We start from the raw sequence: 26,379 nt of genomic DNA, 5'->3' as shown, positions 1-26,379 counted from the left end.
TGATGAGGAAATGAGTGGGTGAATATTAGATAGGTTAGATGATAATGGATGATGTAAGGGTGTGACGTGGCAGATTATGTGATGAAAGAGAGAGAATTGAAATTGGTTTCACATGTGATGCCATGTCTGTCACCTAAAAGGCTTAAACGTGTGACTTTGTCTCCTCTGTTTTTCTAGAAACGCTCGTATTCTCTATTTTATTTTACTTTCTTTTAGGATAAGCTTAACAATTAAGAGAAACATTTTACTTAATAGTTATTAACATTGGAATAATTTATATGAAGATAAATTAGAAAAAAATTTATGATTAATAACGCATTACAAATTGAAGACCTCATTTAATTTATGACAATTTACAATAAAATCATTGTTCTTCTTGTTTCCTCAGAAATATTCGATAAAAGAAAAGGTCCACATAAAAAGATAAAAATTATATTGAATTTTTAACCTCTCAAAGCTCTTTGGTGGTGGTGGTAATCATAAGTGATACTTGAAATAATAGTTTATCATGTCATTAAAATATGACAACTTTATTAATTGGTTACTTGCCAATGCAATTTTTATTTGAAGTAGTTGGATTTAGAATTAACTCTTATAAATTTTACATCTATTTAATCCATCAAACCATGAAATAATTCAATCCTTTTTTTAATGGTGTTTTTTTTTTCTTTTGTAAATTTTATTTTTATCGTTCAATAATGCATTTACTATTTCATAATATTTTTATTAACTATTATGACCTTATATTTATTATATTTTAGAGTGGTGGTTATGTTCGGTGTCAAAAGGAGTTTTATTTTTTTTAATAATAATCAAATACATAGTTGTAGATTTTATTTTAATTTTAAAAAGAAAGACATATTATGACAAGTAATATGGTGTTATAGTTTTAGAGTCATAAAACATGTGTATATTCTATGACACCGCAAAAATCTATCATAGTAAGACTTATTATGGCATGTGTTCGACTAACAATCATAAATTCTTTTTTTTCTACTACTATGATTCTTAATATTCAAAGATTCCTCTTTTTTTACTACTGTGATTCTTAATATTCAAAAGTACATTAATATTTTGACTTCATACTCTTATTTTACTATCATTTGACACTACTCCTCATAACTATTTACTTTTTCTTTCTTTCAAAAATATGAAAGTTAACTTTATTTTACTCTCTTATAAAAATTGTCAAATGTAAAACAACATTTTTTTCTTGTCAAAACTTATAGTGCAAACCGCTCATGAGCAGTTAACAATATAGTATTACAAAATAAATTTTGGATTTATATTTAAAATATATATCTTTTTTATTTCTTTTTACTTGGACAGAATGCAGACTAATATTAAGTATTGGGGTTTAAGATTTAGAATATATAATTTTATATTTTCTTTACTTTTTTATATTATTAATAAAAGTTGTGAATCACACTGGTATATTGACAAAAATGTGTGTCATGATTTCGAAAATGTTACAAATAAACTCCAAAAAATTTATCTGTCGAAGAGTGTTTAAATGTGGGAGGGAGATATTAGCTTTATAGGTTTTTTTATTAAGTTTTCAAGGTGGTGTCTTTTATTACAAACTTTTTAAGTAGTTTAGTTATTTTAAAATATTTTACCCGTAAAAAAGATTGAAGAGTTCCTCTTACCATTTTAATTTGTCATTGAAAGTTAAAAATAAAAAAACTGTTCACATTTTTCTTTTGATTTATAATTTACTACTTAAAATTATTTTAATTATTCTGAATTACTTGAAAAACATAACTATTGCTATGTAATGACAATGTCGTGATTCATGGATAAGGTCTGTTAAGAAAATTCAAACAATAAACTAATATGACATTTTACGCCAATTTAACATAATTTTTCTACACATAATCTTCTTACCACTAAAAAAAGTTAACAACAAAATTTTTGTAATCATTTTACTTAATGAATAATGTTTTTATTTGAACACCATGTATATTTTATCATATTATTTTCAGATACATGTAAAACATAAGACAAATAACATATTATTATCTAATTTATTATCTAATATATATCAAATATTTGTCGGATATAGTCCAAATGTAAATCAAAATTCTACATTGAATAGATTAGACAAAATTAAACATTATATAAAAATAAAGACTTATATTATCATTATCTTAAAATTTTAAAATTAAAGTGATTAAAATACTTCTTATATATATAAGACTAATATCATATAATTATATAAAATCACGATAAAAAAGTATAATCCATCGGTAAAAATTTAACATAATTAAATTTTATCTTACATTTTCCTCGCTTATACTATCATGTACCTACCAACTGTCATTTCCTCTCTATGTACCTTTCTTTTCTATTAAAATGTTTTTTTAAGGAAATTCATACTCCACTAATTAACCAATATCATTATTACGAGTACCACATTATAACTGCATTGTCTCCTTTGCATCATCATCGTTGCACTACTATCCTTGTCACTCACATAATCATCCTTGTCACTCACATAATCATCATTAAATTTAATTTCACATCTATTATTTAATTTTAAACTGGTAGTTTTTTTTTCTTCTTGTAAGACTTTAATCCAATTCTTATTTTAATATATATATATATATATATATATATATATATATATATATATATATATATATATATATATATATTTAAAACATAAAAAGTGCATACGTTAGATTAGGGCTTTAAAATAAGATGCTGCAACCACAGGGGAATCACATAAAGTCCTGGCCACTGGGAAGGTTGCTATTTTTGACTAATTTATTAATTTAAAGCCTCTAAAATCAATTTCAACCTTTTTAGCTTTATCAGCAAAAAATGACGTGGAAACCACTAAATTTTAATTTTTTTTTCCAAAGCTTAAAGTGGTTATGTTTATGAAGAAGCATTGTGTGAGTTGGAGTCCTCAAAATTGACTAGTAGAAATTCCTTGTCCAAAACAGTGGTACCAATATTTGAAATTATGAAATATTAGGTCGATTAGGATAAGGACAAAGAAAAATAAAGAAGATAGTGTTGATGAAAATTTTCCAAAAATTCATTTGGTGTTCACGAGAAGAATGAAAAAGAAGAAAAAAGTTGGGCACGGATAAATAATCCAGTGGTGGAAAAGTATAAGCAACTTTTTTTCTGATACATTAATGCAGTGATGAGTTTTTACTCTCATCTTATAATTCATCCACACATTCATTCTTCATATGCATATCACAAAACCCTCACACTTGGATAAGTTCAATTTCACGTGATCATTGTGGAAATTGAATTATGATATACCACTTGTTAATGGGAATCAATTAAATCATTATCTTATCTTTTCTTCCTCTCATGCAAACCACATGTCTCCTCAAAATTACAAAAAATAAAACTTTATTTCATGGCTAAAATATAATTTAATTTAAATATATCATATATCTAACTAAGTATGAGAAATTAAGTCGTACATTATATAAGGATGAAGACTTATAAATTTATTGTTTTAATGATTTGGATCGAGTTCATATCTCATTTATATTGTATCTCTATATTGATCATCTCTCTCGAAGAATCAACAAAAATATCACCATTCTAAGATCTTTTTTTACTCTCGTTCAATTACACATGATCACAGTAACAAGTTATTATCTATAACTATTTATAAAGAGGGTTTCCTCTTTTGTATCCACATTTCATAATTCTAACTTTACCTTTTATGATGTAATTATTTGTTAAATTTTTAAAAATTAACTGTTACTTTTACAAGTTTTTATGAAACTATTTATTTATCTCTTTACTTTTTCTTTCTCTCCTATTCATCACCATTTATTTTCTAATATTTTCTCCGTATATTTAACTTTATTTTTGATAAATATAATTTTATTTTGTTTATTAACTTAATAACATTACAATATTATGAACTATTAATATAATATCATGCATATTCAACAAATGCATATACATAGGCGCTATCGCGCCTATGTTTATGCTAGTCTTTTATAATAGTTATTTTAAAAATTAAGCTCAAAATTTCCAACTAATTAGTCACACTTTATAAAAATTTAAATTCCAAAACTATATTTTGTATTAATACATCACAAAAGAAAAACATCTTTAATTTATCTACACAATACTTATGGATTTTATGTGATCTCTGAATAATTATTGATTATTCCTCGATTTTGATTATTATATATGAATTTTTGTGGTAGGTAAATGCTATTTATTTTATAGTGTATGCAAACCTTGAAAGTAAACGGCAACATTCAAAAACTAATAATTGAAACTGAAATTATTTGCAAAACGCAAAATTCTCTACGTATAGGAGGCACACACCAACACAATTATTATTTGACACACTTCAAAAATTCAACTCTCAACTTATCACTATTTATTTTCTTCACATAAATCAAGTATATATACACCATCAACCTCACTCCAAAAACTTCCATTTTATAAATGTATATTCTCACAATTTAATTCTTAACAATTTTAATCATTCAATCCATCAAATCGACTATAAACTAAAATGCAAGTCATTATAAAAAGTTGCTTCTATTCTATCCACTATGATTTCAAAGAGATTGTGAATCAAGAACATTGAGAAAAATCCTAGATCACCCAAACAATGAAAATCCTATTCATAGAAAGCTACAAAGAAACTCAAAATTATATGAGTTAATTTAGAAGGTTATATTTAGAAACTCACCCATTTTTCTCTCCATAAATTTGGGTCTATCACTATAAAAGAATTCAAAAGCAAGACCTAATACCTACATTAATTTCACCCACTAGGATGACTATACTCTTTCGATTGACTTAAACCCAACTCTCATTTAATAAAATTCCAAAAGAGCTTACATAATGTAACATCCACTCTATAGCATGTAGATTATATTGCTTTTGTATAAAATACACAATTAATTTATATATTGTCTTAAATTAAATAATTTTAGTTTATATAAGTTGTGGTAACTTGTGATGTAAAGAGATTCAAACCATTATATATCCATAACTTTTTCATCTTTTTACATAAAAGATAAAATTTTAATAAGTAAAATTGTTATATTAATACTTTAATATTAAAATGTGATATTAAACAATTTATTTTAAAATTAATAGTTCCAATAAAATTAAAAAAAAACTATAGCTCTATACTTTATAAAAATTGAGATCAATCGTTTGTTTTTCATAGGGGGGTGATTTAGTCATAATTCCAGTTAAATATTATTTTAAGTTAATTACATTTCAATATTCATAGATGTCATTTGAAGTGATAATTTAAATTTAACAACTCATAATATTAAACAAAGTGGTCATTTGAATTTTACATAAAGTAAAAATAATTTTTTCGAAAGATTAATATCAGAAACAACTAATAAGTCATTAAAAATGTATTTAATACAAGTCTTCTAAATTTAGACGAAACCATAGTCAATAAAATGATCACATCTCTTTTAACGTCACATATATTTTTCTAATAGTGACAAATATAATTTATTAAGAATAAATAATTAATGTTGCATGAATGATTAAGATGCTATGTATTCATTAAGAAAATTATTGGTAGATGAAGTGATCGTTGACCAAAAGTTAAACAACTCTTGTACCGTGATTTTCATCCATTTTTACAATTATTTATTTTTCTTTTCAAGCAAAGTTTAAAATTTAACCAAACATTCTACATGTAGTTAAAATGGTTCTTTTCATACAGGAAAATTCCTTTTATTTTATTAAAATGGTTCTCATTGAATTGAATAACATGTAATTATTAACTCTTAAACCACTGAATATTAAATCATTAATTCTACTAAACTAACTACATCATGTTGAAGAAGAATACAAACTTTGGCACGTAAATGCTATAAACATGCAGTAAACAAAAATCCAACAAATAAATTATTATTGTTTGTCGACTATGTACATAAAAGTTGCCACGTACTCTAATTAAACATAATCAAATGTCAAATGTTGAAGATCAACATATTACACCAAAAAGATGTTTGATTTATATATTCCTTTTGACTTCAACGAGTATGCAAACTCCAATCTGTCTTAAGATACCAATTAAAAAAAAAAGTTTTAAATTGTATAGTACAAAATAAAAAATAAATTTTAAATTATACAATAAAAAATAAAAAACATATTCAAAATTATATAAGTTACGTTTGTGATTTTACAATCCATAATAAAAAAATATTTTTTCATTTTTTGTACTCTTCCTCTCCTTCACTGTTCCTAACTCATTCTCCCTTTTCTTTCCTTCTAAAAGCTATTATAGTTCAGGCAATTATGCTATTACCATGATAAAATCTAAGTCTTTACTGTGTAATGGAATCCTCCTAATTCTTGTAGAGAATTTTGTCATCTTTGGTGTGTAGGATAAAGCCATGGAGGATGTGTTTGGAGGACATGGATATGGGTATGGTGCAGAGGGGTGCGCATGAAAGACGAAGGAGGTGATGAGAAGAAGATAAGGGCAAAACAGTCTTTTTACATGGCCTATGGAGGTGCAAGAAGAAACTATGGAGGTGTATGAAGAAGGGCCTGGGGTAGGATGTGTTAATAAATTCAACTAAGTGGATTGGACATTTATTTATTTATTTATTTAAAATAATATATTTATCCTTTTTCTTTCTTTACAAAACAGTCTTATTTCTTTTAACTAATAAAATAACATGTTTCTTTATAAAAAAACTGCTTGAAATGTTAACTACCAAATATATGCTATAAAAACTGCATTTAAAATGGAAATAGAGAAAATAATGTTTTAGGAATTAATTCTCCAAATACTATTTTAAATTTTGGAACATGAAAATGAAAAAAAAAATATCATAAAAAAGAACTTTTTCAAAGTGGAAAGAGAGTTTTCCTAAAAATTCTCTCTAGTACTAGTACTATTTTAATAATGTATTATATTTCCTAAAAGTGATATCTTTGCACATTCTAGAGTATGTTTTCAATAATATATTATATTTTCTCAGCGTGTTCTAGGAATTATTTTCCAAATATAAAGAAAGTGTTATGAAAAATACTCCTTAAAATAATCCTATATCTCTGTTCACTTTTTAATAAGTAATTTCTATAACATTGTTAACATTTCATAAAGTAAATTTTCGATAATGTTTTAATTTCCTTTGTTTATTTGTATCTTTCAAATAGTGTTACTCTTGTTTTTTCCTTTAAAAAAAAAAAAAAGATAGAGTAAAATCCCAAAACAAAAATTAAGAATCACTGTAGGAAAAAATACCTCCGCAAGATTGCATGCCTTTATTCATAATGATGTTCTAGAACATGAATGAAAAAAAAGAACAGAGAAGAATTATATTTGTCTCATGGATGTAAGGAGAGTGAATGAATGAACATAAAAGCACATTTAGGACCTAAAATATTAGAGGGACAAAATAAATTTTTTTCATATACTAAATAATAATTTTAACAAGAGTGTACTTGTCTATTCCAATATAGTGTACATGTAAGTCCATCAACGGGTGGACTCTCAAATTGTAGAAATGTTCATCCTTATTCCGAACAGAATATATTTTCTACAATTTGTGAAACGTTTTGCATTTTTTAATAGCATTCATTTTTATGGGTATACAAAAATTGTTCCTTCAATATTTCACTAAGCATAAATTGAAAACTGATTTAGACTTCAATCATGAAATCTCGTTGGCATTTAGCAGTTAATAGATGAGTTATCAGAGACGGGAGACGATTAAAACCCAGCGATAGTGCTTGAAGTTAAAGGTAATAGAGTAAGAGAGAAAGGGAACAATTTGTTGTTTACCAGAGATAGGAACTAATAATTTGTCTTACTAATGCAAAAGAATAGAACTCTTATAATTCCATTAGAGCAGCAATTAATTAATACGGGGTTAAAGCTAAAATCCAAACAATGGTCGCCCCAAAATAAAATAAAGTTGCAACTTTAGTTGCCTACTGTGTATATTCATTCCTAAAGAAGCTCCTGGCAGGACCTCTAATGCAGATTTTCAGGGTAACTTCTGTGGGGCCACAAGAAATTGCTGTAATTTGAATTTCAATTTTCTGCTTGCAGAAGGAACCGCTAAAAAAAGGGCGACACAAGCAGAACATAAACAATTCACTGTACGCCTGAGTCTGTTGGGGTAGACTTTTCCGTTAATTCAGAAATATGTTTCTCCTGCTGTTTCTTCAGATGACTCTGGGCAGTTGCATTCACTATCTTAACAAAGAAGTTCATAAGCATGAGCCACACGATAGTGTTCCAGACTGAAGAAAAAGAAAAATCCCACTTTTTCCCCTGCAGATGAACATGAGATGATTTCAAGAACACCACTTCGAGGTCGTAACTCAATATTAAGGAATTTAACGGTCAAATCAAAGTACAAGCGTTGATAAATAAGTCATATTGCAGTTAATAGGTACCTGCTTATTTGGGGAAACTGGATTGGGTGCTTTCAAATACTTATCTTTCATTGCACGGAGACTAGCAGTCACTCTAGGCAAGACGGAAGCAAAACCAGGTATGTGACTCAGAACCCAAATAAATTCATTCTCAATCCAGTTAAGAAGTTGATTGTTGCAAACTGAGATGATGAATAGCGTCTGCAAAAAGAATAAACATACAAGATCCATCAAAATTTGTAGGTGTACAAGGCTTAAATGTGTCTGAATGATTTTTTTATGGAAATGTAAGAACTTGTTCACTTATTCTGGTGCGCCAAATTGACAGGCACCATCAATCTGGTTCTCTAACAATAAATACATAAACATGGTTCTCAGATGTCAAAATTTGACAACACAATTGTTTCTTTTAGAGGACTACTTTGAGGTGAAAAATGGCATTGAAGTACCATTCATTTCAATGAATTTATTTGGAAGATCAAAATGATGACACTTTTATCTTTAGGAGAACTTAAATGTTTTCTCTTTATTCAACTATTAATCTACCCTCCTATTGTTTACCCATTTGCTTATGTGCTGGGTCACAAAAAAGCTAGGTAATGGTAATAAATCATTAGAAAGTTCGCCACGTAGGCCAATAGTAGTCACAAAATCAAATAAAAAATATTGTGTTCATTATTTAATAAATATAAATATATATGGGAAAGACCAACTTGCAAGTTTGCACGAGTGTATATATATAATATAAAAAAAGATCAGGCTTCACCCACAACCACAAACCATTCCTTTGTCTACAATACCATAAAATCACCTAAGAAAAGGTTAAATACAAACCTGTATGTGAGTTTTAATAATTGCCTTTCCAATCAATGTTGCAAGAAAAAATTTCCAAAATGGAATGCCAAATTGTCCACACATGATGCCAGCAAGGTCGAATAAAGGATTTGGAACCTGAAATGTAATCTCAGTAAATAGCTGTTTACAAGTTGATATAGTATATAATAAATGCTATTTTTTTAGAGCAGGATGGACCTCAGAATAAAGGAATTGCTAGCAGCTAACATGTTTTCAAAATCTCATATTATATACTAAGAGAAGTGGCAGAACTTAATTGGCATAGTATTCAATAACAATCTATGGATTATGAAAATGCATAACCCAATCAGCAGTCAGTTACAGTGATGAGACTATAGTGCATACTGCAGTATCACAACAGAGAAACCTTAAGAGGAAAAACAGAACTATTGAGTTAAGATTTTGACCAACTAGAAAAAGTTGTCCTGCCAAACTTACACACTAAAGAATATTCTACTTCATATGCCAAAAATTACAGCCTTTGTTGCCACTTCCCACCCAAAAGGAAGTAACTTCTATTGTGTACAGAATTACCATTCTGGAAATAACTCAGGAAGTTGACAGGTACAAAACGCCATCAATATTTATAACATCTTAGCCACATGTCAAGAAATTTTCTATGCAGAAGAAAAGATAAACATATAAGCAAAGTATAATACTGGAAATGAAGGATGAAGTCCATACTAACCGAAGCAAGTATTAGAATAGTAACAAAATTCAAATGTTGCGAGTGTGAAAGAAACCAGCACTTGATTCTATTCAAGACTCCTTTATCATCACTATCTATTTCTTCGATTGCATCCACTCTGCTCCCAGACAAGCTTGCTACATCAATAATTTAATTAGAATAATGTACAAACCAATTTGTAAATAAAATAACTAATAAGCACCGACTACTGAAAAATGAATTAATTAATCAGCCAGCTAAAGATGGACAGAAGAAATTAAGGTAAATAAAAAAAGGATGGACATCAGAAATTTAAAACTAGGGATTTAAAAGCACATGGAGGATTAAACAATTCCTGGAAACTATTCATAAATTTACTTTTTCTTTTTTACCCATAGAGGATTATAGTACACTACATAGAATAATATAACATGGTAAGCATTTTTCTCAATAGTATAGGATTATGATCAGACTACTCTATCAAATTAACAATGACTTTATTAGAGTAAGGGAACAACAGTGGTAAATCCAGACACATTGTACCTGCCCTGGATATAAAATAAGGAGGAAGCTCCCCTATAGCTGTTCCCATACCCCATAAAATAGCCTCCAGCTGAACTTGAGGCAAAATGCTGCTAAGAGGAACCTGTGAACCATAGACTGACTGGAATAATGGCGGCCCAAACTCAGAACAGTCTTTATCAAGCCAAGAAGGACCTCGTTTTAATTGTATTGTATCATATGGAGCACTTTTCAGATCAACTCGGCCACATTGCACTGCTTTTATTGTGAACAGTGCTATGTGTGGACCCAAATATAAGACAAATGTGTGCAAACCAGATCCTGAACCAAATAAAAAGATAAAAGAACAATTTAATGTGGATATGTAATAATGAAAATGAAAACTCAGGAACTACATGACCCTTGATCAAGATGATAGCAAAGAATCATGATCCTTACAATTATGAGAGTAAAATCTATATTACAAGCAATTGCTTTTCTTTAAGTTCAAATCAACAAGAAGTACAAGATAGACCACGTTAACTCAGTAAGTAGAAAACCCCGTATCACACAATTAGGAACCATATCTGACCATAGGACTACTTATTTTGCTTACCAAGGCCAATTGAAGAAGCAACCCCAAGGGCCACCCACCACAGTCCAAAGCGAAAATATTCAACAAGCTCCTCAAGATGCTGCACAATAGAACAAGTATTTGTGAAGTCCAATTATCTAAAAAAAATGAACAAAAGAGCTACCTAAAAAATGAATGTGTATTGTATGGCTGAAATTAAAAGAAAAAAGTATCCTTCATATAGACACATGCTACCAAGGTAAGTATATTGCACACGCTAGCCAAAAAGAATCATAAACGGAGAGTTCTTTGCTCCAGAACTATCAGTATATTTTACAGACTGAATAAAAATACCTTCTCTTGGAGTCCACCGAGGGTCATGAGCACTATGCCAAAAGTCCCAACCGCAACACTGAAAAGCATAACCCACCCACCTTTTGCCAATAGATATAATGTTGTTTTCTTGATGCATTGAATAAGAGCTAATGTGAAGAATTTCAATGTTTTGAAGGGTTGTGCTGTCAGAGTCAAATTTTCTATCTCCAATTCGTGCTTCTCACGTAGCTCTGCAAAATAAAGACTTTTAAATCAGCATATGTGATATAACAAAACTTATCGTAAGAATTTAAATCATAAGAGAATGTCAGGTTCGCAAAACAGGCTAAATTCAATATTTCCAGAAATATAGACAACAGATTAACCAACATCACGCCAAAAGCTATGGCAATATGTTTCTATTCAAATTGTCAAATGTCTTTGCCTCATACCAAGCAAGACTCCTCTTCTTCCCCCGGGTCCCAACTTTTTTGTAATATAACAGAATAACAAATTTTAATTTTGCAAAACTAATTGAGGAATTCAATCTTAACATAGACTTATGATAACTTATAGCCCCAAAACCGCTTTCGAGAAATCCAATGCTTCCGAAATCCAGATTAATCAAATAGACCAATGAATTACATCGCTGCACCCTTTCACGCCCAGAAAACAGACAATATATCACAACATGGATGGTTCCCCAAATGCCAAATTGTATATATTATAGAGCAGTAAGTGGGGCAGTCCAGTTCTCCACTGGCCAGACCCCCTTTTAAAAAGACAAACACTTGATGAATCATCTCTCGTCCACTCACTTTCCCGTTAGCCTATTCAAATTAACAGGAAACCGAGACACTAAAAACTAAACAACCAAAATCTTTCCCATATTTCACCATACACGATCACAGATAAAACCACAGATCCAAAACCCGAGGCCAGGGAATTGATACCCACATACAAAAAAGAAGGGGAACAACTATGCTAATGAAAATCCGATACAGTAAAAAAGGGTAAAAAGAAGAAACAAATAAACGCAGAGCATCAAAAGTGAGAAAAAACAGAAAGACTTGCCAGAGATAGACAAATCAGGGCGCCCGGAAGAAGAAGATACTATATTTCCAGAGCCCATTATTGCTCACATGCTAAGAGGGGAAACTCTGCTCTTGTATACCCTTCTCTATTAACGCTCTAGTTTTGCAGCACGACAATTGGAATCAGCACTCTGATTCCGAGAAGATAGACAAAAATAAAATTGAAAGCGAAAAATTTGGATAGGCTTGGAAATGATTTCAGCGGAATCTGCAGATCTAGAAAATTAAAATCAGAGTGGTGGTTTGCGTGAAGATCGGGTAGCCCTAGTTTAGTTTGTTACGCACACTCTCATCCACTTCGTCCTAGACCTGTCCCAAATATAATGAATCTCTTCCCTCCCCATTTATCATCACAGTAATATACCAGGGAATAATGCCCTACAAAATATATATACATTTTATATATTTAAATTTAGGGTCAAATTAATAAAACAGTAAATAGTTTTCAGATTAAAAATTATCAGATTGTGGTTATATTTTAATTTAATTCAAAAGGACAGGAGATTTTCAAATCTAAAATTTATAACTATTAAAAATAATTAAAATTTAGTTGACTAAGTTATTAACAATGATGTGATGTCTTTATATCTATGAAACTTTTCTTAGACTATTGTACTAAACCGATAAATGTAATACTGATATTTTTATAGAATTAAAGATTTCTTTTTAATTTGGAAATTCAATTTTCATTTTTATTAAAAGTAATTTTGTATGAAATATACATATATTTTTTATAAAAGAATATTAATAATAATTCTAATTTTATTTTATCCAAAATTTAACCAAAACCTATATCATCAATATCCCTCCATGAATAATATAATTGATATCAATTGTTATTGATGAATTAACATGTTTGACTTAAATATATTAAATGTACAAGTTACCTACATTTTTCATTCAGCTAAATTTTATAATGAATTATATAACTGATATTAATTATTATTGATGAATTAAAATGTTTGACTTAAATATATTAAATGTAAAAGGTACATACATTTTCCATAGAACTAAATTTTATAGTGAATACTTTAAAAAAATACAAAGATTCATGAAATTTGTAATACAAAATTTTACATTACAGATGTATTATATATATATATATATATATATATATATATATATATATATATATATATATATATATATATATATATATATATGAGGTATAACCTGTTAAATGATATGTCATGGATATGTTGGAGATTGAAATTCAGTAATTACAGAAAAAAAAAATTCCAAATGAGCATGTGATAATGATGCTTAAAAAGAAATAAACTTGCATGTTTACATTGGTAATTTTTATTTTTAACTATATAAAGCACGTGTGAGTAGAACAATGAAAATAAAAAATAGAGAATGAGAAAAATAAACTTGAGTCATACAATCATACATAATTTTTTTTTAATTAAAAAATTATTTAATGGTTATTTGAACACTTAAAAAAATTAAATCATTCTGCCATTTGTATTTTGGTTTAAATAGTCATAGTTTTTTTTCTTGCTCTCTCATGATAAATAAATTATATATAGAAAGAGAAGAGAGACAAAGTAATTTATGGAATAATTTATTTGAACTAGTATAATATATGTTAATGAATTGACTAAAAATATATTTTGAGGAATTTAATTTAACCTAACTTTATTTGGATATACTTCTCTATTATAACTGTTTTTGGAAATTTAATTTTAATTTACAAAGTAACATTAAAGGACAATGTTAAATTTAGAATGTGGGATTTCTAACAAAAAAAAAAAATTGAGTTGATCGAGAAATATCTCTGTTGAAGTGGAAGCTTTATTCCGAGGAATATATTCTACCTTTAAGAATCTTTTTCGTATAGCCAAACTTTTTTGTGCAGAGATGCATGACTTTCCATGTGGATTTATAGGTTCATATTTTTTAGTACAACTATTTACGAATCATGATTTAATTTTAGGATAATAATATTTTAATTTATTTTTAAATTATTTATTTTGATTTTTTTATGTAGTGTGATGATTTAAAAATAATTAAAATAATAAATTAAAAATAATAAAGAAAAGTAGATTAAAAAATCATCATTGTTTTGAGATTAAAAATATTTCCAATGAGTTTCGTAATCCTGACGTTAACCAGATTATATTTCCAATGCAGAGAGCGAGAGTTCTGATGAGATTAACACCAAACCTTTAGAATAATTGGCTTGCAAGCAAGAGTATTGACGAAAATGACAGTATTCTGAAATTAAGTATAATGAATTTTATAATGAAATGTTTCAATCCAGAGACCAATATATGGACCAACTAGTTTGTTAAATATTTTTAAATTAAATATTTAGAAAGAGATTAATTAATTAATAGTATATACAAATGGGTATATAAACCAAAATATATATCTATATATATATATATATATTGATATTTTAATAGCGAACTTATGAAGATTAACCGAACTTGTTTAACATTTAATTTAAAACACATCTAGATTAACATGACTTGATGAGTTAAAGGAATGAGTGAATTTCAAATTAAAATGATTATTTTTAACATGAAAAATATATTTTGAGAGTTTTTATATGTTTAAAAAACATAATACCTGAAAATTGATGCTGCAGGATTTTTGTTCATATAATAACATTTCTTTTTTATCAACTCTAACATATAGTACATGATATATATAAATTAAAAGATTCAGATTTTAATTTACGATTATCTTTGTAACTAAGTATTTTCTATGAATTTGTGTCGTAACATGACGTTAACTTGGAGAATACAAAATTTATTTTTTGTGTAGTCTGAAGAGATGGTTCAACACAACTATAATCACGAGAATATACTAATTATTAACTAGTTTGGAGGTTTATAAATATTAGTCATATTTGTTGCTGATGAACAAAATTAAAAAGGAATGATTTGTGCATGTGAGGTGCATTTGCATAAAATTAATTGGCCTGAATAAAGAGTGATTTATTGTTTGTCATAGATAAAGTGAAAAAAGAAAAGAGACGTTGGCAACTGTAATATCACTTGCTCTTTTTCCAAATGATTGTGCCATCTCTTAATTGTTGTATTTCAAAGTATAGACCACGATTTTCTTGTTTGTTTTTTGTACAGAAAGATAATATGGAAACAAAAAAGTTACAGAACACAGAAACACACATTATTCATGCGATTAATTCATCATACTATATAAGTCTGATCTGACATCATCATGTCGTAAACCAAAGGAGGAACACCAACTTCCACGGTTCCATCTAGCATTTGCATCACGTGCTTCATCGAAGGCCTCAGAGCAGGATTTGGATGAACACACCACAGTCCAACCAAGGCCATTTCCTCAAACTTCTTGAAATCATTCAGCACTTCTGTGTCATCTCTCACCACTAACTCTAGTTGCCTACACACCACACACCTTAAAACAAAATTTGAAAGAACCAAATCATCATCTTCACTGTTTTTTCCATCCTCACAACACTCAATGTGCCTCCTGCAGCAAATAATCTCCAAAAGCATAACCCCAAAACTGTAGATGTCAACTTTAGCAGTTATCGGCGCACTCCTTAGCCATTCAGGTGCCATGTATCCCATCGTCCCTCTCAAATTAGTGTTTGTTCTAGTTTGATCTTTGTTCAAAAGCTTCGACAGTCCAAAATCTGCAATCTTTGGTGTGTAATTGGCATCAAGTAACACATTTTCGGGCTTTATGTCACAATGTATGATTTGGGTGTTGCACTCTTCGTGCAAGTATAGCAACCCTCTTGCGACCCCAAGAGCCATTTCAATCCTCTGACCCCATTCAGGCCTTTCTCCCTCTCCAAACAAATAACTAGAGAGGGCACCGTGTGGCATCAACTCATACACAAGAATTCGATGGCTACTCTCAATGCAAAACCCCAAAAGCCTCACCAAATTTCTGTGATGCGTACGACCAATAATTCTGAGCTCAGTCATGAATTCTCTTTCACTCTTCTCTATTTTCTTTTCCAGTTTCTTTACTGCAATACCGATCTCTGCACCATCTATTATTAAAGCACCACGATAGACTTTTCCCGAACCTCCCCTTCCAAGAATCCTAGTGAATCCGTCTGTCGCTTCATGCAGCTCCTGAAAGGTGAATTCTCTGAAGTTGATTCCAATAGCTGTTGCATTCATATGCTTCTTTCTTCTTGTGAGTCTCCGAGTGAAAGGATGATAGTAGACAGCAAGGGCACCCAAGAAACAGGCAAGAGTGGCAGTAACAGCAACAAGAACCTTCAGAAGGACTCTTACATTAAAACTTCTCTTCTTGGAAACTTCAGGTGTCCCAGAATCAACCCTGTCAGCAACTTTAAGCAGCGCTTTCAGTCCCTTCGAAGAAGTGCTATTTCTAGCATTCAGCAAGGGCAGTCTCTTCTTGACACATGTGGAGGTGGATTGGCTATAAGTTGCAGCACCGATATTACAATCATCTATGACAGCCTTCTTACAACTTTCTAAGTCAAAACCAGATAAGCGAACAAAATCAGTATTAAATTGGAAATCAGTGTCGTCAAAAACTTGGAGGCTGAAGTTGGTCTCTGCGCAGAAATTGGTGACAGCTGGTGGATGACACCCTTTTGAAACATCTTGATCATCGAAAGGGATATAACCTGGAATACACTCACACTTCACTGATTCATTGTCAGGAGAACTGCACAAGCCATACACACCACACACAACATTCACTCTGCAGGGATCCTCCACGGCTCTCCAAACCCTGCTCCAACCGCTCCCGTTCCTTTTGTGATATGCATATTGCTGGAAATTCCCATTCTCATCTATTGCAGCGCGATGATAATAATCCTCCACCGGGGTTGGAGTGGTGTTGGTTATAGAGTAGATGTTCCCGCCGCCGCTGCCGTCGCCGACAAGGTACATGAGAGCAGTGGTAGAATTAAACACCAAAGTCACATTTGGGGTGGTGGTTGAAGTGTACCAGTATGCAGGGTCAGCCCATTGGTGAGCTTTGAGCAACAAGTTGCCATCACCTTGCATTTGCAGCATGAAATTTCCCAATGAGTAGTTTGAAGGTCCTCTCCCCTTGGAATAGAGGCTCTGATTAGTCTGCAAGGTTTGGCCTGGCAAGATTGTGTCCGCTGGAAAGCTGAAACTCTCCCACACAGGTCTTAAGTTGGAGTTCTTCATCACAAAATTGCCGTCGTCTTGCATGGTGGCTGATGTTGCCGCGCCACCGTTTCCTCCGCTGTAGATGGTCTGAGCAGTAGTCCCGTTTGGGTGGACTACCACAAGCTGTCCTGAAGAAGTGAATTGGATTTGGGAATTTGGTTCCACGGGGGGAGCCAGGTACCACACCAGCGTTCTCTCAGGGATTCTCCCAAACCATATTCCCACGAGAAAGAGACCATTGGGAAGAGTGTAGAATCCAAATTCAAAATCAGTGGAGGAAGATTTCCAGGTAGAATTGGATCCAGCAGTGATGATTGTATTTGATTGTATGGCATGTAAAGGTTTCAGATTTGAAAGTGAAAGAAGTGCAGCAATGCAAGGCAAAAAGATAGCTGAAGACATTATGAGTGATGTGGATTGAGGGAAGAACAATGTGGAGGTGCATAAAAAATAACAATGTTTTGGACGCGGAAGAGAGAAAATTCAAAGTAAGTTTGTTACTTATTTTTTGTTTCTAGTCCAAGTAATGGTTGGATGAAAAAAATGGTAGTGATTAATTATCACCCTGAACCTGCCAAGTCAAAGTCACTTTCAAAATGAATTCAAAGGTGGTGGTCGTGTGATTTGGTATGGATCAAAGACTGAGTTTAAGCTCTGACAAATTAGGGAGAGACACATTTGTTTTCTTGAATTGAAAGTGGTGATTGGCAATGACGTCAAATGTATTGGACACACAAAGGAAAATGATTGGAACACATAGCCTCAGCCAGAGTCAATAAATAAGTAAAATAATAATTACATAGACTAAAAAACTAAAAAAAAAAAAGAGACTAAACTATAGAGTATAAAAATTTTAAATATTCAATAGAAAATTTAATAAAGACTCATTTAAAAATAACTATACAATAATTTAATTAAGCCATAGTTTAAATGAATATTTTCATTGTATTTCTTTCCTCAATATCAATTGAGTGGTGGAACACCCACTTCTACGTTTCCTTCCAACATTTGTACCACAATTTTCATAGTTGGTCGAAGATTTGGATTGGGATTTATACACCATAAACCTACCATTGCCATTCTTTCGAACCTATTGAAATCACTTTCAACTTCAACATCATCAATCACTGCGCCTCTTAAATTGTTTTCCATTGCTAGATATAGAACCCAGTCCACGAGTATCATGTCATCACCCCTTGTTCCATCCTCAATTTCATGCAACTCGATGTGCCTTCTGCAAAATATGATTTCCAGCAACACCACACCAAAGCTGTAGATATCAACCTTTGCAGTAACAGGTGCATTTTTGAGCCATTCTGGTGCCATATATCCCACTGTCCCTCTAGCATTGGTGTTTGTTCGAGTTTTATCTTTCATCAGCAACTTTGCCAGTCCAAAATCTGAGATCTTTGCAGTGTAATTAGAGTCAAGCAGAACATTCTGAGGCTTTATGTCACAGTGGATGATTTGATGGTCACACTCTTCATGCAGATATAGCAAACCTCTTGCAATTTCAAGCACAATTCTGACTCTACTTTCCCAGCTGGGTTTATCGCCTTCATCGAAAAGGAAGTTGGATAGTGTTCCGTTTTCCATTTTCTCATAAACCAAAAGCCTATGACTCTGCTCATTGCAAAATCCTAATAAGCTAACAAGATTTCTGTGATGAATGAGAGCAATAACTTGAACTTCTGTCACAAATTCTTTATCACCTTGGTCTTCTACTTGCTCCAGTTGTTTGACAGCAACATGAACCTGTTGATCCTCCAAGTTTAAAACCCCACTATACACCGTACCATAGGCACCTCGACCAAGTTTGTCTTTGAATCCATTAGTTGCTTCTCTCAGCTGTTGGAATGAAAATACCTTTAGATTGATATCCATAGGCTTTGGCTTTGGTGGTGCTTGTTTGTGCATGAGATGCTGACCAACGGGGTGATGATAAATGGCAGTGGCTGCAAACAGGACAGCAAGTAGGGAGCAAGAAATGAGAGCCACTACCAAAACAACCACAGACGATGAATCCCTTTCATTGTCCTTGTTGTTGTCAAGCAGAGGAACTTTAATCAGCATCACACGATTGCTAGTGTCAGGGATGATTCTTATGGCATTTATAATTGGCCACTTTTTCTTATGGCAAGCAGTGCCATCTAAAACAGCAGCGATGCAGAGACAATCATCCATCAGTTCCCTCTTGCAGCTTTCCAAATCCATCCCATCCAAGACTTGCAGATCAAGAAAAAAGTAACCGGAGTTTGGTATATCAGCATCTTGAATCTCTTTCACTTCCACCTCAAAGTCTGAGGCAGAAGAATTTGCAGCACACAAATCCTTGACCTCACTGAGATAGCACCCCTTGGATGGTGCTGTTGGATCCAAAGGAGTATAGCCTGGCAAGCAACCGCAACTGTATGTTTGGGTGTCAGAACCAGATGTGTTGCAAAAACCATACACCCCACAGAGGGCAGTCACAGTGCAAGGCTTTGTTACGGCCTGCCACACAGATCTCCACTCGCTTCCATTTCGTTTGTGGTAAATCAACTTCTGAAAGTTTCCCTTGTCATCCACCAACACACGATGATAGTAATCTTCGATTGCACCCACTACTTCAGTAGTCATGTTAAATATAATTTGGTTAGTGGCATTGACCGCGTAAAGAAAAGCTGTTGTGTTGTCAAAAATAATTCTAACACCTGTGTTTTGGGCAGTGTCACTCCACCAGTAGGCAGAATCTGTGAACCGATACGCTTTAAGAACAATGTTTCCATCAGATTGTTGGATCTCCAAACTGTATTGTCCAGTTGAGTAGTCAACTGATCCATTGGCATTGGAGTAGAGCTTCCGACTGGTATTCAAGGTTTGGCCTAATAGAAGAGTATCCGTGGGTGAATCAAAGCTCTGCCATATAACGTTGGAAAGTGAATTCTTCAAGACGAAATTCCCGTCATCGTTCATTTCTGCTGATGCAGCGTTTGTTCCTTCGTATATGGGGAATGAATCCCCGTTGAGAGGTTGGAGCACAAATTGGCCACTTCGTGTGAGATTGATGGATGATCCAATTTCAACTGGGTTGTCACGGTTTGCAGACCAAACTAATGTTTTCTCTGGAATTTTGTCAAACCAAATACCAACAAGATAACGGCCACTAACAAGGTGGTAGAATCCAAAAGCATATTCCCCGGAGGATGATCGCCAAGATGAATTGGTGGCACTTCCAGCCACAATGCTGGATCCCAGTTCAATTGAAATGGCGATGCTTGGAACATTGAAAAACAGAAGCATGACAAGAAATTCAGCAGCAGCCATTTTGGTAGGGAATGTTGTAACTGAAGTTGTGTCCCTGTGATATAGTATAGCTGAAGGAAAGTCATAAAAAGTAGGCCAGAAAATTTCTTGGTCCCGTGGGAGATAGGTAGGATCAGAATATTGTTTCAATTGATAGAGTGTGGAACAATCATTATGCAAATTATTTTTATATTATATGTATGCACTAGATATCTTTGTTTAAAACTCTTCTAGAAGAATGTAGAAAAGTAGAAAACATTACATGGCGGTCGATCCTGAAGATTTGTTTTGTTTATTTTAACCGGTCAGACATCGATATGTTTTTCTCCTGGGGTCAATATCTTGCTGGTGCTATAAGGTGCCACCTTGAAAACCCTCGGTTGTATTTTTCTTATGTGATATGATACTGCTACACTCATCTGCAACTTTATGATTACACCCATTGCCTGAAGTTTCTGAATTCAATTGCCACCATCTTACGAAACTGATGCTGACGACTCACTTTGAAACAGTCAATGTTGTATACATACATTGCTCTGTTCTCCTGACTTGAAAAAAGTGTTTCATGTTGATCCCAACTTTCTTTATGCTAACTCATTCCTTTGGTTACTTCTACATGATTAATGTATACTTCATTTGAAACATTCGTATTTTTGTTTTAAACATCCAAAGAAGAAGAACAATATCAATTCCTCTATATAATATTAGCATCATTAACTATTATACAATTAGTTTTAGTTTTGGTGTTCAAATAAAGTTTGGGACTAGCGTAAAGATTTGTTTAAACTAAGTTATTCACATTTTCGGTAACGAAAATAAAAAATAAATTAAAATTAGTTATTTAAACATTAAAACAAGTTTTATTAATTTGTAAAATATGTTAGGAATCTAAACGTGAGTCTAAGTCTCACATTGATCCGAATTGAGAAAGTAGAGCACTGTATAAGAATAAAAATCTATAAATCCATTATCTTAAAATTTTGAGTTGAGAATAATGTCAGTATCTTATGTAGTTAGGCTCAGATCTTATTGGTGTTATTTTTCCGGTAAATCCTAACAAAATAAATTTGTAAAAATTTCTAAATTTCAATTCATTAGATTATTTATTTTCTAAAACTGTTTACGGCTTTTTACTTTATTTTGTAAAGTTAAACATACTTCAATATTTCTCTACTGTTACCTTGACCTAAGAACAGAATTGAGAAACAAACTAACTAGAACAGTCAGATCAGAGGTAGCAGTGGGTTTACCTTGGGTTAGCCACGTTGGCAATGAGAGTCTCTCCTAGACACTTCCAGCATGTGGTAGAAGATATGATATACACAAAATAAATTTATAATGCCTTTCTAAATAAATTTATTAACATTAATATGCTACGCAGTAAATTTGATTTTGAATATTTACGTTTTAAATTTTTGTAATAAAAAGATGGTACTGTTTAAGAATTAAAAATAAATGTTATGTAATAGATAATCAAAAATGCGAAAAGGCACTAAACGGTTAGTTTCTGGGAGGGTCTAGAACTTCAGCACCTTTGTACCGGTGATAGTAAGCGACTCTCTCACTCTTTTTTTTTTTGTTATATGAACCGCTTCGGTTACGCGTCTCATTCGTTCAGTCTGCTTCGCATTCTCTCGCTGAAATCGATCGTCCATCACATTGTGTTGCTCTGCTGCGTCACTCAGGTTTTCGTCTCTTCCCGATTGTAACTGTTTAATTATTCTTATACTATCTCGTTGTGCTTTAGTAGTTAATCGATCAATGTAATCGTCATCACCATACTCACACAATCACACTACCAACTCAGTTTCACTTAACTTTGAAATTGGGGAAAATGTTACTTAAGAGACTAGGAATTTGAACGGGTTTTATCTCTGGCTATTTTAACACTATTCTTGATGATGATTAGTTTCTTGGATCATGCTACTTAACTACATCAGAGAAAGAGATTAGTTGTTAGGTTTCGTGTTTTAATGAAACTCATTTGCGGCATTGAAAAAGATGTGATAAGTTGACGGATTTATTACATATTTTTAAGAAGGATAATACATGATAAATGCGAGTTTTGATGTGGATTGTTTTAGTGACATAGTCTAGTTATTCGCTTGCAGTGTACGTGTTTGTTAGAGGTCCTGAGAGGAATGTATGTCGTGTTTTTTTACCCCGGGAACTTGGTTCTATTATTGTTCTTGTTCCTGAATACTGTTAACTTTTTTGATATACATGTATCCCTTGGTCTCGTCAACGAAGGGACTTGAATGGATTTTTTTTTTTTTTTGTGCTGTTGTTTGAGAAGATTGTGTAACTATGTCTGAATTATTGTGGGATTCTTATATGAATATACGTGTGAGCTTTTAATTTACTTCTAGAAGCGTTATCTTGAGAAATTTCAGGGAAAATCTAGTTAAACAACTGTAGAATGGATGGCTTACGATCAATCATAAATCACCGCATGTGAAATGTTACTTGTTCTTTTTGCTTTAATATATACTCTGTTCCTCACTTTTATGATGATCAAGACGGTTTTTGGTCTAAAGAGTGCTCAACTTTTTCAAAATGAAAATTTCAAACAGAATATTGATAGAGTATTTTCTTGTCTAAGCTGAGTTTTAGTCTTTTAGAGATTTCTGCTAAACACTTCTTTATAATGTGTGGATAAACCTGTACTTTCTTTTATCTGTCAAACACAGGATGGCGGAACCTGCGTATATTGTGACGTCTGACAGTGAAACCACCGGAGAAGAAAAGTCACCTGCTTTTTCTGACATAGCAATTGGAATTGATATTGGCACATCACAATGTAGTGTTGCTATGTGGAGTGGTTCCCGAGTGGAGCTTTTGAAGAACACAGGGAATCAAAAGATTATGAAATCGTTTGTAACTTTCAAAGGTAACACCCCTTCAGGTGGAGTCAGCAGTCAACTCTCCTACGTGGATGAGATGTTGTCTGGAGCCACGATTTTCAACATGAAACGCCTGATAGGCAGAGTTGATACCGATCCAGTTGTCCAGGCGTGTAAGAATCTCCCATTTCTAGTGCAGACCTTGGACATCGGCGTTCGCCCATTTATTGCCGCACTAGTGAACAATATGTGGAGATCCACCACTCCAGAAGAAGTCCTGGCGATATTTCTGGTGGAATTAAGAGCAATGATTGAAGCTCAGCTTAAACGAAGAATAAGAAATGTGGTTTTAACAGTTCCAGTTTCGTTCAGTCGATTTCAGCTAACCCGGATAGAGCGTGCCTGCGCCATGGCTGGCCTTCATGTTCTGAGGTTGATGCCTGAACCAACAGCTGTGGCTTTGTTGTATGCTCAGCAACAACAGCAAAGTTCTCATGATAATATGGGCAGTGGAATGGAGAAAATTGCTCTAATTTTCAATATGGGTGCTGGTTATTGTGATGTTGCTGTCACTGCTACAGCGGGAGGAGTTTCACAGATTAAAGCCTTGGCAGGTAGTACCATCGGTGGTGAAGACTTGCTTCAGAATATGATGCGTCATCTATTGCCAGAATCTGAAAATCTATTTCGAAGCCATGGAGTCACCGAAATTAAGCGGATGGGCCTGCTACGAGTTGCAACCCAGGATGCAATTCACCAGCTTTCCTCTCAGAACAGCGTTCGGGTTGATGTGGATCTGGGAGATGATGTGAAGATTTGCAAAGCTGTTCACCAGGAGGAGTTTGAGGAGGTTAACAGAAAGGTGTTTGAGAAATGTGAAAGCCTCATCATTCAGTGTTTGAAAGATGCGAAGGTAGAAGTTGAAGATTTAAATGATGTGATAATTGTAGGTGGATGCTCTTGTATCCCCAGGGTGAGGAGTCTTGTTGCTAATGTTTGTAGAGGGAAGGAACTTTATAAAGGCATGCATCCTTTGGAAGCTGCTGTTTGCGGTGCCGCAGTGGAAGGAGCAGTCGCTTCAGGCATCAATGATCCCTTGGGAAACTTGGACTTGTTAACTATCCAAGCTACACCTCTTGCCATTGGGATTCGTGCTGATGGGAACAAATTTGTGCCCGTAATTCCGAAAGATACTGCAATGCCAGCGCGAAAGGAGCTAGTTTTCACAACTGTTCATGATAATCAAACCGAGGCATTGATTATTGTGTATGAAGGTGAGGGGGAAAAGGCAGAGGAAAACCACCTGTTGGGATATTTCAAGATAATGGGAATACCTGCGGCGCCTAAAGGTATCCCAGAAATCAATGTGTGCATGGACATAAACGCTGCAAACGTTCTAAGAGTTTTAGCTGGTGTTGTGATGCCGGGTTCTCGCAAACCTGCTGTTCCTGTTATGGAAGTAAGGATGCCATCGGTGGATGACGGCCATGGTTGGTGCGCTGAGGCACTAAGTAGAAGCTATGGTGCCACACTTGATTTGGTTACTCTCCGGAAAATCACATTATAAAGTTACACTACTACACAACACCGTATCCTTTTTACTTCTCATCCTGTGTCTGTTTCAGCAATAGAAGGTGATATATACAGTACATGTCTGTTGTTCGTATTTTGTAACTAGAATAATGGAAACAATGCGTTCCAGAATAACTTGATGAATTGTGGCATTTAACCCTCTACTTGCTTAGCTTTAGATCTCATGATTCCTTTTCCAAATTGGTCTGTATGTTTTCTTTTAGTCTTCTAAAATTAAACTCAGATTTTAAGCATTAAAAAATATCTGCTTACACTGGCATATTCTAAAATTAGTTTTTTTGTTTTAGTAAGTAATTCTTTTCATGATAGATCAAGATAAGAATAACTCTCTTTCTCTTGTAGTTATTTTTAGATGTACGAAAGTCTAACATGCGCTAGAAAAACTTGGCAACAAGGAAACTTCATTGAGATCAGAGAATTAAAAGTGTGTATAGACTCTACAGAGAACAAAGCATAAAAATAATGCAAGTATAAAAGTCAAATCAATAATTACGCTTTAAATTAACGCAATTGTATTGGTTATAAAAAATATAGACGTATTATTAAGTATACTATATTGTTATTTTTATACGTCTAGTTCTTACAACATATTTTTACATTTGCTCACTTTTATATTGGTTAATATTTTTGTTGGTTATTAAAAATGTAAACTATAATTATTTGTGATAAAAGTTACAGCATTAATATTAAAAATATAACCAGCAATACATTTTAGATTTTTTTTGGAATAAATATTAAATTTATCACATTAAATTGGATCATATTATTTATCTTTGTTATTACTACCGGAAACATATACATGCTGTGTGTATTTCTGCTTTTTTATAATATTCAAATATTATAATTAAAAAAACATAAGATAAATAATTTTATTAGGATAAAAATTTAGGAATTACAGATTGTGTTATTGTTTTAATAAAGAAGTTAAGTTAGACAGTTACTGGATTAAGGAAAAGTAAAGTTATATATCTTATAATATAATGAAATTATTTTAATTAAGTAGAATGTTAATTTCTATTATTAAAAATAAGATTAAAATGTTTGTTTAGTATAAATAACTTCCTCACCTTCTTTTAAAACTTTCATACTTTTTGTTTCAAAAATTGTCAATTTCTTTATAAAACACTTTAGTCTTGTTTTCACATGATATAGATAA

The 26,379-nt window shown here is 32.2% G+C and overlaps 4 protein-coding genes across 6 annotated transcripts; 1 reads left to right on the top strand and 3 right to left on the bottom strand.

Annotated features, from left to right (window-relative positions):
* Positions 1-7,747: 7,747 nt before the first annotated feature.
* KMS1 (SNARE associated Golgi protein family) lies at positions 7,748-12,722 on the bottom strand. Its single transcript, XM_028057973.2, has 8 exons — positions 12,357-12,722; positions 11,322-11,533; positions 11,010-11,088; positions 10,436-10,735; positions 9,914-10,050; positions 9,205-9,321; positions 8,392-8,571; positions 7,748-8,266 (listed from the first exon to the last, which is right to left on the bottom strand). The coding sequence occupies exons 1-8, from the start codon at positions 12,412-12,414 to the stop codon at positions 8,087-8,089; spliced, it is 1,263 nt and encodes a 420-aa protein (XP_027913774.1). The 5' UTR covers positions 12,415-12,722; the 3' UTR covers positions 7,748-8,086.
* Positions 12,723-15,495: 2,773 nt separating this feature from the next.
* On the bottom strand, positions 15,496-18,236 carry LOC114173516 (G-type lectin S-receptor-like serine/threonine-protein kinase LECRK2). The gene has a single exon (XM_028057972.2). It carries the CDS (start codon positions 17,902-17,904, stop codon positions 15,538-15,540), a length of 2,367 nt encoding a protein of 788 aa, XP_027913773.1. The 5' UTR covers positions 17,905-18,236; the 3' UTR covers positions 15,496-15,537.
* A 191-nt stretch (positions 18,237-18,427) lies between these two features.
* On the bottom strand, positions 18,428-21,296 carry LOC114173203 (G-type lectin S-receptor-like serine/threonine-protein kinase LECRK4). Of its 3 annotated transcripts, none has more exons than XM_085668725.1 (2): positions 20,196-21,296; positions 18,428-20,108 (listed from the first exon to the last, which is right to left on the bottom strand). In XM_085668725.1, exons 1-2 carry the CDS (start codon positions 20,806-20,808, stop codon positions 18,466-18,468), a joined length of 2,256 nt encoding a protein of 751 aa, XP_085524851.1. In that variant the 5' UTR covers positions 20,809-21,296; the 3' UTR covers positions 18,428-18,465. The 3 variants fall into 3 exon arrangements, with proteins under 3 accessions (XP_085524851.1, XP_085524852.1, XP_027913261.1); XM_085668726.1 differs by having other exon boundaries at positions 18,428-20,105; XM_028057460.2 differs by having other exon boundaries at positions 18,428-21,294.
* Positions 21,297-22,278: 982 nt separating this feature from the next.
* On the top strand, positions 22,279-25,380 carry HSP70T-2 (heat-shock protein 70T-2). The gene is made up of 2 exons (XM_028053945.2): positions 22,279-22,472; positions 23,478-25,380. The coding sequence occupies exon 2, from the start codon at positions 23,479-23,481 to the stop codon at positions 25,195-25,197; it is 1,719 nt and encodes a 572-aa protein (XP_027909746.1). The 5' UTR covers positions 22,279-22,472; position 23,478; the 3' UTR covers positions 25,198-25,380.
* The last annotated feature ends 999 nt before the right edge of the window (positions 25,381-26,379 follow it).

Source organism: Vigna unguiculata, chromosome 2 (genome assembly GCF_037176805.1).
Source record: "Vigna unguiculata cultivar grain cowpea cultivar isolate G323 ecotype 2 chromosome 2, ASM3717680v1, whole genome shotgun sequence".
Taxonomy (NCBI): domain Eukaryota; kingdom Viridiplantae; phylum Streptophyta; class Magnoliopsida; order Fabales; family Fabaceae; genus Vigna; species Vigna unguiculata.
The sequence above is the reverse complement of the archived record's forward strand: the minus strand, read 5'-3'. Positions and strand labels throughout refer to the sequence as shown.

What these genes read in the sequence shown, in the direction of transcription:
- LOC114173516 (XM_028057972.2), bottom strand. Translation starts at nt 17,904, where the DNA reads ATGTCTTCAGCTATCTTTTTGCCTTGCATTGCTGCACTTCTTTCACTT.
- LOC114173203 (XM_028057460.2), bottom strand. Translation starts at nt 20,808, where the DNA reads ATGGCTGCTGCTGAATTTCTTGTCATGCTTCTGTTTTTCAATGTTCCA.
- KMS1 (XM_028057973.2), bottom strand. Translation starts at nt 12,414, where the DNA reads ATGGGCTCTGGAAATATAGTATCTTCTTCTTCCGGGCGCCCTGATTTG. An exon ending in TTATTTTATATCCAGGGCAG is followed by an intron (nt 10,051 to 10,435) that starts GTACAATGTGTC and finishes TTATTGATGTAG; the next exon opens with CAAGCTTGTCTGGGAGCAGA. An exon ending in CTATTCTAATACTTGCTTCG is followed by an intron (nt 9,322 to 9,913) that starts GTTAGTATGGAC and finishes ATTACATTTCAG; the next exon opens with GTTCCAAATCCTTTATTCGA.
- HSP70T-2 (XM_028053945.2), top strand. Translation starts at nt 23,479, where the DNA reads ATGGCGGAACCTGCGTATATTGTGACGTCTGACAGTGAAACCACCGGA.